General features: G+C 40.7%; 2 protein-coding genes across 2 annotated transcripts; both read right to left on the reverse strand.

Moving 5' to 3' along the window:
- Positions 1-3,449: 3,449 nt before the first annotated feature.
- On the reverse strand, positions 3,450-4,412 carry LOC142214593 (olfactory receptor 5AR1-like). Its single transcript, XM_075283535.1, has one exon. It carries the CDS (start codon positions 4,410-4,412, stop codon positions 3,450-3,452), a length of 963 nt encoding a protein of 320 aa, XP_075139636.1.
- Positions 4,413-15,912: 11,500 nt separating this feature from the next.
- On the reverse strand, positions 15,913-16,881 carry LOC142214594 (olfactory receptor 10A7-like). The gene has a single exon (XM_075283536.1). The coding sequence runs from the start codon at positions 16,879-16,881 to the stop codon at positions 15,913-15,915; it is 969 nt and encodes a 322-aa protein (XP_075139637.1).
- Between the last annotated feature and the right edge of the window lie 418 nt (positions 16,882-17,299).

Here is a 17,299-nt window from a genome sequence, read left to right on the forward strand (position 1 = left end):
GATTTAATAGCCTGTTCTTGTTTTAGTCTCACATTTGCATTGTTACCTTATTTGTGTGTTTTTGGATCGGTACTGGTTTATCGGTCTTGTTGTATTCCTTTATTTACTGATAAAATTTGTAAAAATAAACAATTAAAAAAAGAGAATATATAAAGAAATATAAACATAAAAGTAAATAATTAAAATTTAAGTAAAATGATAAAAAATAAATAATACACCAATAAGAGACTTACTTCATAGGTTCTAGCCTCGATGACACAATACAAAATAAAAATTTCCTTAACAAAGAGGAAAGTAACAAATGTACCAAGATGACACTACATGCTACTTTGTACACACCATACTGTTACAGGGAACACAGAGTAAGAAGCCTTTAGAATATCAGAAATATCCATCATGGTGGTGATACCGGGTGATACCGAGACAAAGTGGCCTGAATAAAACAACATATCCCCGTGTTTGTCGTGACATCTTCAGAATTTTTATCAATGTAAAGGTGTTAAAACTGTTGAAACAAATACTAGATTTGGTCTTAAGAATACACATTTCTTCTCCATTACTTAACCCTCTTGTTTACCTAAAGATTATTCTGTCTGTAGACGGCGACTCCCCAATGGTGGGGCCGATAATACAGTAAGGTGAATACAGGGCCACATGCTTGTGAGCTCCTCTTATATACAATATTACAGACTCTCTAATTGTCCCCAAAGCAATTACAAGGGCATGAAAATTGATGGTGAAATGATTCTTCCAGTGGGGATTATTCTTTCTTTAGAACATCTTCTTCTTCTTCTCTCTATTTTTTAATGAAAATTTAATGTTTCATACAAAGAGTGAATACAGGACTAAAGATTTATTGAACTAACCACAAATGGAAAAAGGCAACCCCCTCTATATAACCATTACCTCAGCACTGGTCCCGGGTAAAACAAACAATATAACATAACTTTTATTAAATATCGATAAAAACTTCAGACAATAGAGTAATCATCAGCCCACTGTATGATGGAATATCTATGTTAATCCAACTATGCCTGAAACATAAAACCATAAGGGAGTGGTCCTCTTAACCACTTCCGGACCGCCCATAGAGTATATACGTCCGGGAAGTGGTTGCCTTGTTCTGACAGGACGCACCGCTACGTCCAGTCAGAACACAGTAGCTGCACGGAGATTGTGCAGCTACTGAAGCTGGGAGCCGGCTGTAACTTCAGCCGGAGCTCCCAGAGAGAAGACAGAGAAGGTTTATTCCCTTCCCTGCCATCTTGATCACTGTGTATACAGCACTCAATGAGCGCTCTATACACGGCTATGGGCGCCGCCATGATGCAGCCGCCCTCTGACCCAGCGGTCACGTGATCCGCCGGCAGCAGTATCTCACAAGAGTTGCTGGGTCCTACAGGACCCAGATCAGCTCTGTATACTGTGTATACAGCATGCAGGAGGCTGTATTCCTCCTGCAACTGAATAGAGGAGGAATACCGGGGGGGGGGGTAGTTTACCCTTTGGGGGGGAAGGGGCCGCCAATGCAATACAGACCACTGCATCCACTGTAATAGAGAGGCGGATGCCGGGAAGTGTAGACGCCGGCACAGGTGCCTGTAACATCGCTACGCTCCTGCCCTGCATGAAGCCAGCAGTGGCAGGAGCGATGCTGCTATTCCAGAGGGGAGGGGGGGGGGATGGAGGAGCGGAATAGCAACATCGCTCCTGCCACTGCTGGCTTCATGCAGGGCAGGAGCGTAGCGATGTTGCAGGCACCTGTGCCGGCGTCTAACACTCCCCGGCACTCTATATTACACTGTGAAGGCTGTACGTCCGATGCCTAACTGCATCGGGAGCGCACACGCAGGGCCAGCGGCATAGAAGCGACGACTTCTTACCGCTGGCTTTGCGTATGTAACCCCACCCACCAATGACGCAACAAAGCCGGAAGAAAGAAGAATTTACAGCAGCGAAGAGTGGTGAGTATCCGACGTGGGAAATACCCTTTTAAGGATAACAATAGAGGGTACCATGTTAGCATTCTCAGGTGGTGCCATGACTTCAGTGCACCCCTATCAATGTACACCCAAAATATACCCCACAACTGAAAATGGGATGTGACAACTCAATATAAATAAATGCCCCCTCAATATCATAGGGTTAGTAAAGCTGTGTGTTAAGAAACTCCATAGTGCAAGTCTAATAAAAGTAATAGGGATGTCTATTGTGCCGGCAGTGAGGGTAAGTCTCTTTTCAGTGAGGGGCTCTTTTGACCGTGGCGTTTAAAGGGTTAACAGCCGCGATTGGTGCAAGCATTAATACAGCATTGAAAATACAAGACGTATCACTCAAATATAGAAAAATACAGCATTTTTATTGACGCTTTGCTAATATCATATTAAATCCGCTACAAGTGGCTTCCCATGACATGTTGTAATCATTTCTTAAAATATTAGCTCCATATGAATGGGCACTGCTCATAATGTATGCCATGCTAAAAAGTGGACTAGAAATTCAGGAATGAAAAGAGACGTCTCCTATATAAATTGAATGTCCCTGATTCTATCCCTCACTATAAGACAAGACCTGGTTATAATATACCTGTTGTCATAAATATATTACAAGACATTATATAGGATCACATAGTGTTATAAGTCATGCTATTATACAAATCAAACAATCTGGATTACTAAAGGAGGACGGTGAGATGCCACTGGACTGCCCCTTGCTTATCACCTCTCAGGAATGGTTTTAATGGAGTCATCTTCAATAATCCACCATAGGACCTATCTAGTTCCCTCTAGATCACACAATACCCTACAGTCCTGGCCACTTGTTTCCGAGGTTGCAACACCTTCATATCTGGTAGACTTGCCCTCTGGACCGTTGTGTATCCTCTACTCTTTCACCTTTGAAAAAGGGGAAGTAGTCCTGTTAAAGGTTGGAGAGGGTGGAGATTTTTTTTTCCAATGTAAGTGAGCATTTTTTTTATTTTACTCTTGTTTAACTGTTGCAAAATCATACTTCGGCTAGGTCAAGATCTGCCCTTGTCTCTCCGTAATTCATGTCTGGCGGGAGATCTGAACGACAAGGAGATGGACTTAACAGACTAAAACAGCGGCTACACATGGGCATTGGTGGACTCCATTGACTATAATGGTGTTTGCCAGGTGTCCACCATTTTCATACTGAAATATATGGTCGGAGTTAGAATTCAACAATCACACCAATCAACATTTTCTAGACACCTCCATTTTTTGGAATCCATCGGGCTCCTTACATACAGACATGTACACAAAACTGACAGATCATATTGGTTTATGGCATTATCACAGCTACCATCCGGAATTGGCAAAACATTCTCTACACATCTCTCATTTTTGCTCTGGACTGTGCATAGTAGGGCAGAACAGTTTAAGGATTCTCAAACCACCAGCCATTGCATTAAGGTTTTCTGTAAAAAATTATTTTACTTGGAGAATTCCTTGGAATAGATTATTTGTTATGGTGCCTTTGACATCCTTATTTCTCACACTGTAGATGATGGGATTTAGCATGGGTGTCACAGTTGTGTAGAGGACAGAGATATACTTGTCAATGTCTGAAGAAGAACTGGTACGTGGTCGCAAATACATAATCATGAGGGTCCCGTAGTAGACAGAGACCACAATTATGTGTGAGCTACATGTGGAGAGAGCTTTATACCTTCCATGAGAACTCACCTTCAAGATGGTGGACACAATATGAATATAGGATATAAGTATCAAGAAAAAAGATAGAATAGCTATGATTGTAGCCGAAATATACATCGCTATCTCATGTAGCCAAGTGTCACTGCAGGAGATTCGTAAAAATGGGGGCAATTCGCAAAAGAAATGATTGATCTGGTGAGACCGACAGAAGGACATCTGGAAAGTGTAGATCACATGTATCAAGGAGTTGATGAAGCCTAAGGTCCATGACGCAGCGGCCAAATAGATACACACCATCCTGCTCATGATGGTGTTGTAGTGTAATGGTCTACAGATGGCAGCAAATCTATCAAATGCCATGACGGCAAGTAGGAAACACTCCGTACAACCAAGAGCCAAATGAAAGTACATCTGGACGGCACATTCTAGCAGTGAGATGCTACTATCTTTGGTTATTGTTATCATCAAGAGTTTAGGGACCACCGTGGTAGAGAAGCACATGTCGATTAGAGAGAGATTAGTCAGAAAAAAGTACATGGGAGTCTGGAGCTTTGGATTAATACTCACCACGATGATCAGTAGAAGGTTTGCTAACAAGGTTACCAAATACAACACTAAGAAAGCAAGGAAGCCAATGACCTCCAAGTAAGGAACGGTGGACAAACCAAGGAGAATAAATCTGTTGGAATAAGATTGGTTGGACAGTTCTGTAATATATAAAGCTGACCCGGACATGGTCATGACATGAAGTTGTCGACCTCTCATCAAAAATACAGCAGAGCAATGAAAATTTTACCAAAATTGTAAAACGTGGCCAAAACCATTTACTAATAAATCAATGGGCAGTGACGCACTGCAACTTATCGTAACCTACAGTGGTGTTGTATCCCATAATGATTCTTTCATATGATCAACTACTATATCTATGGTGAGAATAAAAGATGGCCCCAAAAATATGGTAAATACCAAGAAGATTTTCCTTGTTTTTTATTCACTTCATCTCATCTCGTGCCAATGAGATCTTTTGTCCTGAATATTGTCATGCGAACGCTATGAGGATGAGAGAGTTTCATGTTTAAGAATCTTCAAGGTCATTCACTGAAATTGTAACTTTTTGTCTCATGTTATATGTAGTTACCTTTATATGTGTAACTCCATGGAACAATGATGCCTTAAAGTAAATAATGAAGAACATTGAATTACAATACCACAGACTTGTGACGATCTCTTACAGTGAGTACGGAAAGTATTCAGACCCTTTTAAATTTTTCACTCTTTGCTTCATTGCAGCCATTTGCTAAAAGTTCATTTTATTTCTCATTATTGTACACTCAGCCCCATCTTGACAGATAAACACCCAAAATGTAGATATTTTTGCAAATGTATTAAAAAATAAAAACTGAAATATCACATGGTCATAAATCAGCAATACAGGACCGTAGGCACCAGTCCAGTCAGAAAAAAAAAGTGAGACTCTCATATTTAGAACAGCAGAGGTGGATAAGCTGTAATCTATTTTTCTCACTTAGTCTGAAATTTATCCCGGGTTACCATTCCTGCTTGCAAATTTGGCACCCGGGTACATTAGGTGTCCGGGAAGGTTTTAGACCGGTCTCAGTTCTCTTGGACATACCATTCCTGAGATAAAATTTTCCCAAAACAATTACCTGCATTGGCCAATAGAAGCCTGCAAGTCTTTCACTCATATTCCAACTGCCATACACATGGTCACATGTCCCTTATCAACCAATAGAGGCTCGCAGATGCTTAGTCTCTACATACACACAGCTTTACTCCATTTTTCCATAACAACCCAGCGATATTTCTTTACTGCTGTAGGTTAGCTTTAAAGGGGAAGGACACTGTGGATGACACTGTTACACAAGGTCACATACACACAGTTTTACTCCAGGTTTCTGTAACAACCCAGCCATTTTTCTTCACTGCTGTAGGTCAGCTTTAAAGGAGCAGGGCACTTTCAATGACACTGTTACACAAGGTCACATACACACAGATTTACTCCAGGTTTCCATAACAACCAATTGCAAGTTTTTCACTGAGATACATGCATGATTGGGACATACAGATGGAAGGATACAACTTATTCAAAAAGAATAGAACTAATAAAAGAGGGGGTGGAGTTGCATTGTATGTTAAAAAAAAGAACACATCTCCACAGAAATTACAGTTTTACAGAATGATAATCTACTGGAAATTATTTGGGTAGTAATTCAAGGGAAAACAATGATAAGGACATCATACTAGGTGTTTATTACAGACCACCAGGACAGACAGAAGACATGGATGAGATTTTTTCACAGCAAATGACCACGCTCTCAAAGAAACATGAAATAGTGATCATGGGAGACTTCAATTACCCTGACATTCATTGGGAAACCCACACAGCCAAGAGTAAAGGCTCCATCAAATTTTTATCCTCTCTAGCAGACAACTTCATTGCCCAGCTAGTAGAAGAAAACACGAGAGGAACATCCATTTTGGACCTAGTCCTAACCAACAAAGAGCACATGGTTAAGGGACTACGGGTAGCAGGGACACTGGGATTCAGCGATCATGCTATACTTGAGTTTGGGGTTGCAAGAAGAAGAAGACCTGAGAAGACACAGACTTCAAGGCTCGACTTTAGCAAGGCAGACTTCAAGAGCCTGAAGGCAAGGGTTAGCAGAATTCCATGGTGCAAAATTCTTAAGCACAAAAATGCACATGAAGGGTGGGAAATCTTCCGTAGGGAAATCATTAAAGCACAGGAACTAACAATACCTAGAAGGAAGAAAAATGGGAAGCACCTAAAAATATCAGGATGGATGACCAAAAAAATTACATAACCTGCTAAAAAGGAAAAAGGAAACATACAAAAAGTGGAAGAGGGGAACTATACCTAAGGAAGAGTACACAGCAGTCTGCAGACTCTGCAAGACAAGCATCAAAGGAGCTAAGGCTGAACACGAATTGAAGCTTGCAAAAGAGGCAAAGAGTAAGGTAAAAGGATTTTGGGGATATGTTAAAAGCAAAAGAAAAGTGAAGGAGACCATTGGAGTCCTGAAGAATGACAAAGGAGAAACAGTTAACATGGTGGAACAGCAGGTGGAGCTACTAAATTCATATTTTGTATCCGTCTTCTCCCAAGAAACTAATGGAAATATCGACATTAATGGTGATGGAGATGAGGGGAAGGAGGACTCCAAGCTGACTATAAGCAAAGGTCTGGTAAGAGAGCACTTAGCCAAGTTACAGGAAACCAAGTCCCCAGGACCAGATGATTTACACCCTAGAGTCCTGAAAGAGATAGCAGAGGAAATAACAGAACCCCTTGCTATAATCTTCGGTAAGTCATGGGAAACAGGAGTGGTCCCTTTAGATTGGAAAAGGGCAAATGTTGTCCCCATCTACAAAAAGGGGAAAAGGGACGATCCAGGAAATTACAGGCCGGTAAGTCTGACCTCGATAGCAGGAAAAATCTTTGAGCAAATTGTCAAGGAACATTTACTTCGGTACCTGGATGGGAAGGCATTAATTAACCAGAGCCAGCACGGCTTTATGACCAATAAATCTTGTCAGACTAACCTGATTTCCTTCTACAACAAAATCACTGAATGGTTGGACCAAGGGAATGCCGTGGACATAGTATATCTTGACTTCAGTAAGGCATTTGATAAAGTATCACATAATCATTTTTTCAATAAGAAGGTTAAGTATGGCTTTGACAAAAAATCAGTTAGGTGGATTCACAACTGGCTTAATGATCGGGCACAACGAGTAATACTAAATGGCTACACATCGAACTGGAAGAAAGTCAAAAGCGGGGTGCCGCAGGGCTCTGTTCTGGGCCCAGTACTTTTTAATGTCTTTATAAATTATCTGGACGGTGGAATTATTGGGGAACTCATAAAATTTGCAGATGATACGAAGATAGGAGGAATAGCCAACACTAGAGAGGAGAGAGAGTGTATTCAAAAGGACTTAGACACACTGGAACAATGGGCTGAGGCGAACAAAATGGTATTTAACAGGGACAAATGCAAAGTTCTACATCTGGGTAACAGAAATGTAAAAAACAAATATAGTATGGGAGGAATAGAACTAAGTGATAGCATAGGGGAAAAGGACTTGGGCATAATAGTAGATCACAAATTCAACATGAGCCAACAGTGCGGTGCTGCTGCAAAAAAGGCTAATAAAATTCTGGGATGTATTAAGACAAGCATTGAATCTAGATCAAGAGAGGTCATTATTCCGCTCTACTCTTCCCTGGTCAGACCATACCTGGAATACTGTGTACAGTTCTGGGCGCCTCAATTCAAGAAAGACATCGATATATTGGAGCAAGTCCAGAGAAGAGCAACCAAAATGGTGGAAGGTCTGCAAACCATGTCCTATGAGGAGCGGCTAAAAGAACTGGGATTGTTTAGTTTGCAGAAGAGAAGGCTGAGGGGAGATTTAATAGCAGTCTACAAATATCTGAAAGGTAGTCACAGTGCAGAGGGATCTCCCCTATTCTCATTAGCACAAGGAAGTACAAGAAGCAATGGGATGAAACTAAAGGGAAAGAGATACAGATTAGACATTAGGAAAAACTTTCTGACAGTGAGGGTAGTGAGAGAGTGGAATAGGCTGCCACGGGAGGTGGTGGGCGCTCCATCAATGGAAATCTTCAAGCGGAATCTGGATAAACATATAGCTGGGATGATTTAGGAAAACCTGCACTCGCAGGGGGTTGGACCCGATGGCCCTTGAGATCCCTTCCAACTCTACCATAAGAAGAATAAGAATAAGATACACATGGTCACATGATGCTTATGGACACTCACACAAACCATTTACAACTTAGACCAGTGCAAAACATATAGGGCCACTACACATACAAAAAGTGAATATACCCGTGTGAAGCTGGGTACTTCTGAAAGTTGTTTATAAATCTGCTATACTTACTAACCATTGTGGCAATCGCAAATCTTCAGTGCGCTGTGACTGCATCATTGGGGAATCAATGGAGGTCACGGAACTACAGTCAAAGCTCTTAGGCTGGGAACACAATGCTATTGTCCTGATCCCTCCTAAGAGAATAATAAAGACAATAATGATCTGAAGAACTGACTGAATTTGGGATACAAACTCAGCACTTTCCATTTGCATCCATCATTGTTCATTCTGATGTTGAAGCAAAGATGGAGTTATTCTATTCTGTATGTTATTGTTTTAAATGAAAGGTAAAGTCCTATAGCAGATCAGAACAATGGATCTAAAAACTAAGGTAGTGTGAACTAAGCCTAGATTCACATGACTTAGTTTCACCCATAAAACTTGGTCTGTGTGAGTATTGGGTTTCCTGGCTTGAACGGTGTGAAGTGAGAGTGACTCCTAGCATTATAGATGACTACACTTCTTGGTGCTCCTGACTCCTACCGTGACACTAAATGGGACAGTATCTTTCTGGGAAGTGGAGACCTCTAGCACCATAGATAACTATAATACTAGGAGTCCCCCCTCCCTGAACACTCTTCATGCCAATAAATTCAGCACTCACATGGACCAAATTTCAGGAGTGCAACTCAATTGTGTAAATGTAGGTTAAGGCTGGGTTCACATCTGTGCTGGAGTCTCCATTGCGGAAACCACTGAAAAAATTCTGAGGACTTTTTTTATCCGCCACTTTCAGTTTGGAAATAGTGGACATCCAGCAGACCCTATTAAAGTCAATGCTGGTCTTCGTGTGAACCGCTGTTGTAGCGGCCTGACTCAGTCGGGGGACTCAACCGATGGAGAGCCTGGCTCCAGTGTGAATATGCGCAAGTATTACATGGAACACAGCTTTAGTAATCCTGGCACTGATGGCTTTATTCATCCTGCTAACTATACAGTGAGTGTGGGAGTTAGTGAGGGGGTGAGAGATTATAGCCCGCACCATTTTTCTGGGGGATATGCATTGACTTGTTATGTCCTTTTGCAGATTAGCAATTAGGACAGGAAAATCCAATGAAATTACAACAAGGGGTTAAAGCAGTAAATTAATATAAAATAATATTTTTTAATATTATAATATTTAGCTGATACATGTAATTCTATGTCATATCAGACCATCTTAGCTGTATAGTATGGAAGAAATCCACTGTGCATTAACCTAAAGATATCATTGTGGCCAACAATGTTTTACGTGTGTAAATGTATTACCTGTATTTCTATATTTTACCATGTACAGCACTACAGAATGAGATGGCGCCATAGAAATCCATAAAATTGCAGTAAGATTATTAATATTATCGAAACATGTAATAACAATAATACTTGTAATAATAATCATCAGATTAATCCAACAGAATAAAACTTACGTTATATGAAGATAAAATCATTCAAATACACACACAATAAAAATACAGGCTGTGACTATTGGGCGTCGTAAAGTGAGGCGACTGCTGAACTTACCGTATCCTCTATATTTCTGTAGATCTAATATTACTGTCTCATCTGCTTAGTTATCAGGATTGTGTGATCTATGACGTATTTTCTGTTGCATGGTGAGTTACATTTTTGGAGTCCTTCTTTGGAGGGCTCATTGGGTGCCCAGGTCAGGCGAGGTCCTTGTTGCTTGCACAAGTAGATGTACAATGATGGATGAGCTCCTGTAGACTGGAGCAAACCTGAGACCTGCAGTGCTCAGCCTTATATAATATCATAACCAGATCCTGATTGATCCCGGAAGACAAAGAAGGTTTCAGAAATTATCCTGGCACAATTATCAAATGATCAATTAACACAACTACTATCTTCTTTAAAAAAAAGTTTACTTTTTTGATCTAGATGAAGCTTAGATTTTTCAATAATAGTAATAAGTAACTAGATTCCACAATCAATATTTGCAAAAATTACATAGTTTATAGATGATGATAATAATAATAATAATAATAATAATAATAATAATAATAATAATACTGCTAAAATTGTTGTTATTATTATTATTATTATTATTATTAATAATTTATTATTATGTACAAAATAATAATAATAATAATAATAATAATAATAATAATAATAATAATAATATGCCTAATGTATATGAAGTTTTTTTGTGTGCATATTGTTAGATGTAAAATTGTTAGATGTAGGATTTAGTACAAAGAAGTCTATGTAAAATGATCCAAACTCTGGTAGTATAAGTTTTATTTCATTTTCAGAAAAGACAGATGCAGCATTTTTTTTTACATAATCCCCCTATTTTTAAGTACACTTTGTCCTTCCTGTAATAAAAATATTTTAGGCGCTACTGTGGCGTGGACAAGCAATGAGTTGCTGTTGAGGCCGACTTGATTTCAATTCCCCTCTGTTATGGATTGCTGGGTTTATTAAAAAAAACAAACAAAGGAAACCCAAAGGAGCCCGCTGGGCTCTGGACCACAGAAGCGCACTGGTGTGAACAGGGTCTGCAGTTAGACGCCACTGCCAGCCCTCTACACACCCTAGTTCGCTCTGTACTATCACAGCGGCCTGTGCAGGTCAGAGCAGCCGCACAAGGACTCAGTCTAGATAGCACTTTGGTGCTAGACTGTCCACAATAAGCTAGTGTGCACACAGTGGCTTCCTGATGCACATCAAGCAGCTAACAAATAAAGTTTTCTTTCCTTTTTTAGGAAGTAGAGTTCTACCCCAAACTACAATTTCTGCCTATAAGAATTTCTAGCTAGCTAGCTAGCCTGAGCACACACAGTGCATTTGAGAATTGACATTAGGGCAGTGGGCTGAGCAACCTCCCTCTTTATAAAGGGAAAGGGCGGTCCACTTTCGGCCAAGCCAGCTGCCCAAGGCGGAGGTGATTGGTCGACACGACTGTCAGTCACAGCCTGACCACACCCTCCGGCTGCAAGAGGGTTTAACCCTTGCTAAACCTGACTGCCGTCACGAGGAGGGAGTGACAGGCGGCAATACGCTACCGCAGAGGGACGGGCAGCGACCCGACCCCTCGGCCGCAGTTGCCGCACAGTCCTAACACCCTCCCTCTCTGCTCATTTTCACCCGGGATCCGCCAGACATTCATTCCTCTCTTCACACTTTTTCAGGACCTGGGAAGTGGTGTGCTCTGGCGGGAAAGTGGCTAGAGTCCCTGGCCCCCTTAGTAATCCCTCTTTTGTAATACCCTGTTCCCCATGGGTTGTTCTGCGGATAGACTTCTTTGCTGGCAAAGTAGCGATGATGTTAGACTTAGACAGATTGGGGATCCCGCCTCCTTCTGTTGTCTCAACTGTGTGCTTCTTCATCTGGACCTTTACTTATCTTTAATTATGGTCTTCCTTCGTAAATTCTCTTTGCCCCCTTTTCTCTCCTCTCATATCACTGACCTGGAATCCATCCTTTCCCATGCTGACTATCCCCCACATGCACTCTCGATCTTCTACAGTATTCTACTCCAGGATGCTACGTATGGGTCTCCTTCTCATACTGGTCCCTGGGAGTTGGGACTTCATGCTGGCCTCCTCTCCACCAACTGGGATAGGTCATTCCTGTTTGTACATAAGCTTGCCTTGCAGTGTTCAAGAAAAGAAATTCAAAATTCTGTCTCGGTGGTACCAATGCCCTAATTTCCTCCCTAGAGGAATCTATCCTGCTGTGACTGACTGATGTTGGCACTGTGGTACTGAAAAAGGGACCCTATAGCACATCTGGTGTTAGGTGTGACATTATCAGGCCTTTCTGGGATGCTGTGTTCGATCTGTACGCTAAGGAGTGTGGTCGTTCCGTTGTAGCAATTCCCCAATTGGTTCTACTTTCAATAATCCCAGGTAGGATTTCTGCTGTGAAGAAGGACCTCCTGAGACACTTCCTCATGGCTGCCAGTACCGTCATTCCCGTGCAGTGGCGGAGCACTGCTGTGCCCTCCCTGGTTGAATTTCTACAGGAGTTTATCTTAATAAGGAGAATGGAGGCCTTGGTGGAAGAGGATTCCCCTTACCCCTCCAAATTTGATGCCCTCTGGTGGCTCTGGTGGTTCTTACTTCTCTTAAGTCAACACACAAATACAGTGCTACTTTGCTATCCCTGTTCCCCCTTTCTTTTTATGGAGGTTGCTGGTCATTCTCCCTTCCCTCTGTTGCCCTCCCCTTCCTTTCCCATACGTTTTTCCCTGACTGAAGTTTCCGCTGTATGTTTCCCCTGCCTGTTGGTTTGCCCCCTACACCCTTTTTGATGTTGCTCTTTCTGGTCCCATACCTCTGAGCCTTCCATCCCTTTATTTTTAGGTTATAATCCATAGTGCTGGATGGGAACTTACCCCTGTCCTCTTGTTTACAGCTGTGGCCTGCGTGCCATTGCACCATCTGTTTGTGTGCACTGCTCATGTTTTCTTTTTTTTCTGTTCTATTTGAAAAATTTGAATAAAATTTGATTATATAATTTTTTTTTAGATTGAGCTGTGATCCGCAAATGCACTACCTTCTTCTCCTCTTCATCAGGAATATTTGCCTTCATGGCATTTCTATGCCACATAATCTACTGTCACTCTTCTATCCAAGCAAACCAGTCTATGGGCAAGCTCAACGTTGTTATCAATGGTGGATGGGTGTCCAACTCCTTCTTATGCCAACATCCTTGAATTTCTCTAGCCACTCATTTTGGTGTAGAGTACACATAAAACCCCTTTTTAGCCCAGTGCCTGAGTTTGTCCTGAAGGTATTGAGACTGTTGGTAAGTATATTTGGCACCTCGGTGCCAGATTGCATTGACTATGATGGCTCCAGTGCAATATTGGTGACTTTTCTCCCCGATGTTCCTTGTAGGTTTTTTGCTCTTATGTGCTGCAATCCATTCATGCGGCGCAGTGCAGAGCTGCATCCATATTAATCTTGCAGTGTGTGTAAGTTCAATATGTGGCCATTATCCACTGAAAAATGTGATTTAAAAAATTGGTCTTTGGTTGGATAAGGGGGTGCCCAGCATATAGAGAAGTAGCTTGCATGGAGTATAATGGGAGAAAAATCAGTCACTGGAAAAAATCGATCTTTAAGAGGGGGAGATTTCTACGGAAAAGTTTCAATGTAAATTATTATATTTGTATCACAAGTTAAAAGGGTTTTGCATCAGAGGGACTCACCCCTATAAAATAGGAGACTCACCCCTGTCAGGACAGGTGTAAAATAAAATAAAAAAGCATACCTAGGCTAGGTTCACTTTTGTGCTAGGCTCTGAGGAACTGAAAGATGGAGAGTCGGACCACTAAACCAAGTGATAGGCTGTAAATTAAAAATGTTTGTCCAAACCTTTTAAGCATCTACGCAAAACACACCTGTTTTTGGCATAAAGTGAGCAGGGTGATATACTAAGCATTATATTTGTTTTGTTTTTTTTGTAGATTGTGAGCCCCACATAGAGCTCACAATGTACATCCCCCCCCCCCATCAGTATGTCTTTTTGGAATATGGGATGGAAATCCACGCAAACACGGGGGGAACATACAAACTCCTTGCAGATGTTTTTTGCCCTTGGTGGGATTTGAACACCAGGACTCCAGCGCTGCAAGGCAGTAGTGCTAACCACTGAGCCACCGTGTGGCCCCCTAAGCATTATATTTGTGTCTACGTGTGATCATCAAATGGGGAGGGTGAATTGCAGTCTTTCAAGATCCAGACGAACATAAATAATATGGGTCAATATCATTAGCTTTAATTATAATATGAGTAAAATATTTGTTTTATTGGATGAAACTTTTTTTCACATTTTGTTTCAGTTTCAAAATTACTTTGTTTATTGTTTTTTTTGCATTCTTCATATATTTTTTATTTTTAAAGAACAACACATTGTAACATTAAACAAAGATATTAAGTAATTTCCCTCTTAACCAGTTCTTCTGAACTTGTTCCTGTACCTCCTGCTGTGTGGATTTCCACATGCACTTGCTGAATTATGTCATTTTATATATATATATATATATATATATATATATATATATATATATATATATATATATTAACAATATAACATACATTACTATTCCAACTTTCAAGAACCGCTACAAGTAGCATTGAGCTGTAATGTTTGCATACAGTATAAGCTAAGTACAGATTTTTCTTAGCAATCTTTAATTTCAAAAATCCCTAAAAAAACTATATTACCATTTTAAAAACATGTGAAGTGCAATAAAAAAAAAAAAAAATCTTGCGTAAGTCAACCAAAAAATGTAAATTTTTTTTTAACTCTTGGAATTCTAGAAAAAAAAAAAGCTGCATTCTTAAAGGTATTTGGTGATACTTCTGAGAAGAAGTTGGGTCACAAAGTAAGGAATGAAGGCAGATATCTATGACTGCAAAAACAGAAAAAAAATCTCCTACTTATCATGGGTAGAATTGCCATATTTTCCATGCAAAAACACCAGAAAGGATGTTGAGCTGGGAATCAAATGGCAAAAAAACCTGACAGCTGTAGATGAGCAAAATTAATGGAAACTACTGCTCGACTCATCGAAAGATCTCCAAAAGTTTTGGGTTTGTACTTAACCTAAGATCTGGTTTGCCTCCCACAAAACACTATTATACTCTGGGCTCTAGAGTATAATAACTGTACTTCCATTTTCTTGTCAAACAGGTTCAGCCTAAAACGAGTCAGGGGGCCAAACCTTATGAATTTGTATTGAAACAAATCTTGTGAGGTTCGCCCATCTCTACTCACCAGGTGGATTACTGCTCTGGTGGTACTGGTAGACCTTAAGAAGAATTTCTATAGACAGTATCAGTATTTGAGAGACATAACAAGAATAGTAGAGATGAGCGAACAGTAAAATGTTCGAGGTTCGATATTCGTTTCGAGTAGCCCCTCAATATTCGACTACTCAAATTGAATATCGAACCCTATTATAGTCTATGGGGGAAAAATGCCACGGCATCTTCTGGCTCTGAATTCACTCTGCCAGGCATCGGGCCTGGGTAGAGCCGACTGCGCATGCCCGCACTACAAGTGGACATGCGCAGTCGGCTCTGCCCAGGCCCGATGCCTGGCTGAGTGAATTCAGAGCCGGAAGACGCCGCGGGGAAGCTGCACGGAGAAGACTTCTAAAGGTAGGAGAGGAACCAGCGTGCTGGTTCTGCATCCAACTCGAATACCTACTCGCTCATCTCTAAAGAATAGTAAGTGCCTGGCAGCTTTTGCACTCTGAAATGTGCAGAGAAGAACAAAAAAGTTTCACACTACTCAGTTGTTCTACTTATAAAAGCTATTGTATTAAAATTTTCTGTAAAAATTATTTTACTTGGAGAATTCCTTGGAATAGATTATTTGTTATGGTGCCTTTGACATCCTTATTTCTCACACTGTAGATGATGGGATTTAGCATGGGTGTCACAGTTGTGTAGAGGACAGAGACATACTTGTCAATGTCTGAAGAAGAATCGGTACGTGGTCTCAAATACATAATCATGAGGGTCCCGTAGTAGACAGAGACCACAATTATGTGTGAGCTACATGTGGAGAGAGCTTTATACCTTCCAAGAGAACTCACCTTCAAGATGGTGGACACAATACGAATGTAGGATATAAGAATCAAGAGAAAAGATATAATAGCTATTGTCGATGCTGAAATATACATCGCTACCTCATGGAGCCAAGTGTCACTGCAGGATATTCGTAAAAATGGGGGTAATTCGCAAAAGAAGTGGTTGATCTGGTGAGAATGACAGAAGGACATCTGGAAAGTGTAAATGACATGTATCATGGAGTTGATGAAGCCTAAGGTCCATGACGCAGATGCCAGATAGATACACATCTTTCTGCTCATGATGGTGTTGTAGTGTAGCGGTCTACAGATGGCAGCAAATCTATCGTAGGCCATGACTCCAAGTATGAAACACTCTGTACAGCCAAGAGCCAAATGAAAGTACATCTGGACGGCACATTCTAGCAGTGAGATGCTACTGTCTTTGGTTAATGTTATTATCAAAAGTTTAGGGACCACGGTGGTGGAGAAGCACATGTCGATTAGAGAGAGATTAGTCAGAAAAAAGTACATGGGAGTCTGGAGCTTTGGGTTAATACTCACCACGATGATCAGTAGAAGGTTTGCTAACAAGGTTGTCAAATACAACACTAAGAAAGCAAGGAAACCAATGACCTCCAAGTAAGGAACAGTGGACAAATCAAGGAGAATAAATCTGTTGGAATAAGATTGGTTGAAGAGATCCGTAATATATAAAGCTGACCCAGACACGGTCATGATGTGAAGTTCTTGATCTCTCATCAAAAATACAGCAGAGCAATGAAAAGTTAACCAAAATTGTAAAACATGGAAAAACTGGAACTTATCATAACCTACAGTGTTCAACTGATCAACTATTATATCTATGGCTATTGTAAAGGATGGTGCCAAAAATCTGGTAAATACCATCAGTTGCTCCAAGAAGATGTTCCACGTTTCTCATCTCATTAATAATATTTTTATTTTGCCAATGAGATTTATTGCCAGAACGTCCTGAATATTGTCATGTGCCCGCGATGAGGATGAGAGAGTTTGATGTTTACGGATTAGTAGATTTTACGTTCTCAAGGATCTTTTCTCTTCTATATTAGTCAGTTATTCATTGAAGCCCAAGCTTTTTGTATTTGTAACTTTGTGTCTCATGTTCAATGTAGTC

The sequence above is a fragment of the Leptodactylus fuscus genome, chromosome 7 (genome assembly GCF_031893055.1).
Source record: "Leptodactylus fuscus isolate aLepFus1 chromosome 7, aLepFus1.hap2, whole genome shotgun sequence".
Classification (NCBI taxonomy): domain Eukaryota; kingdom Metazoa; phylum Chordata; class Amphibia; order Anura; family Leptodactylidae; genus Leptodactylus; species Leptodactylus fuscus.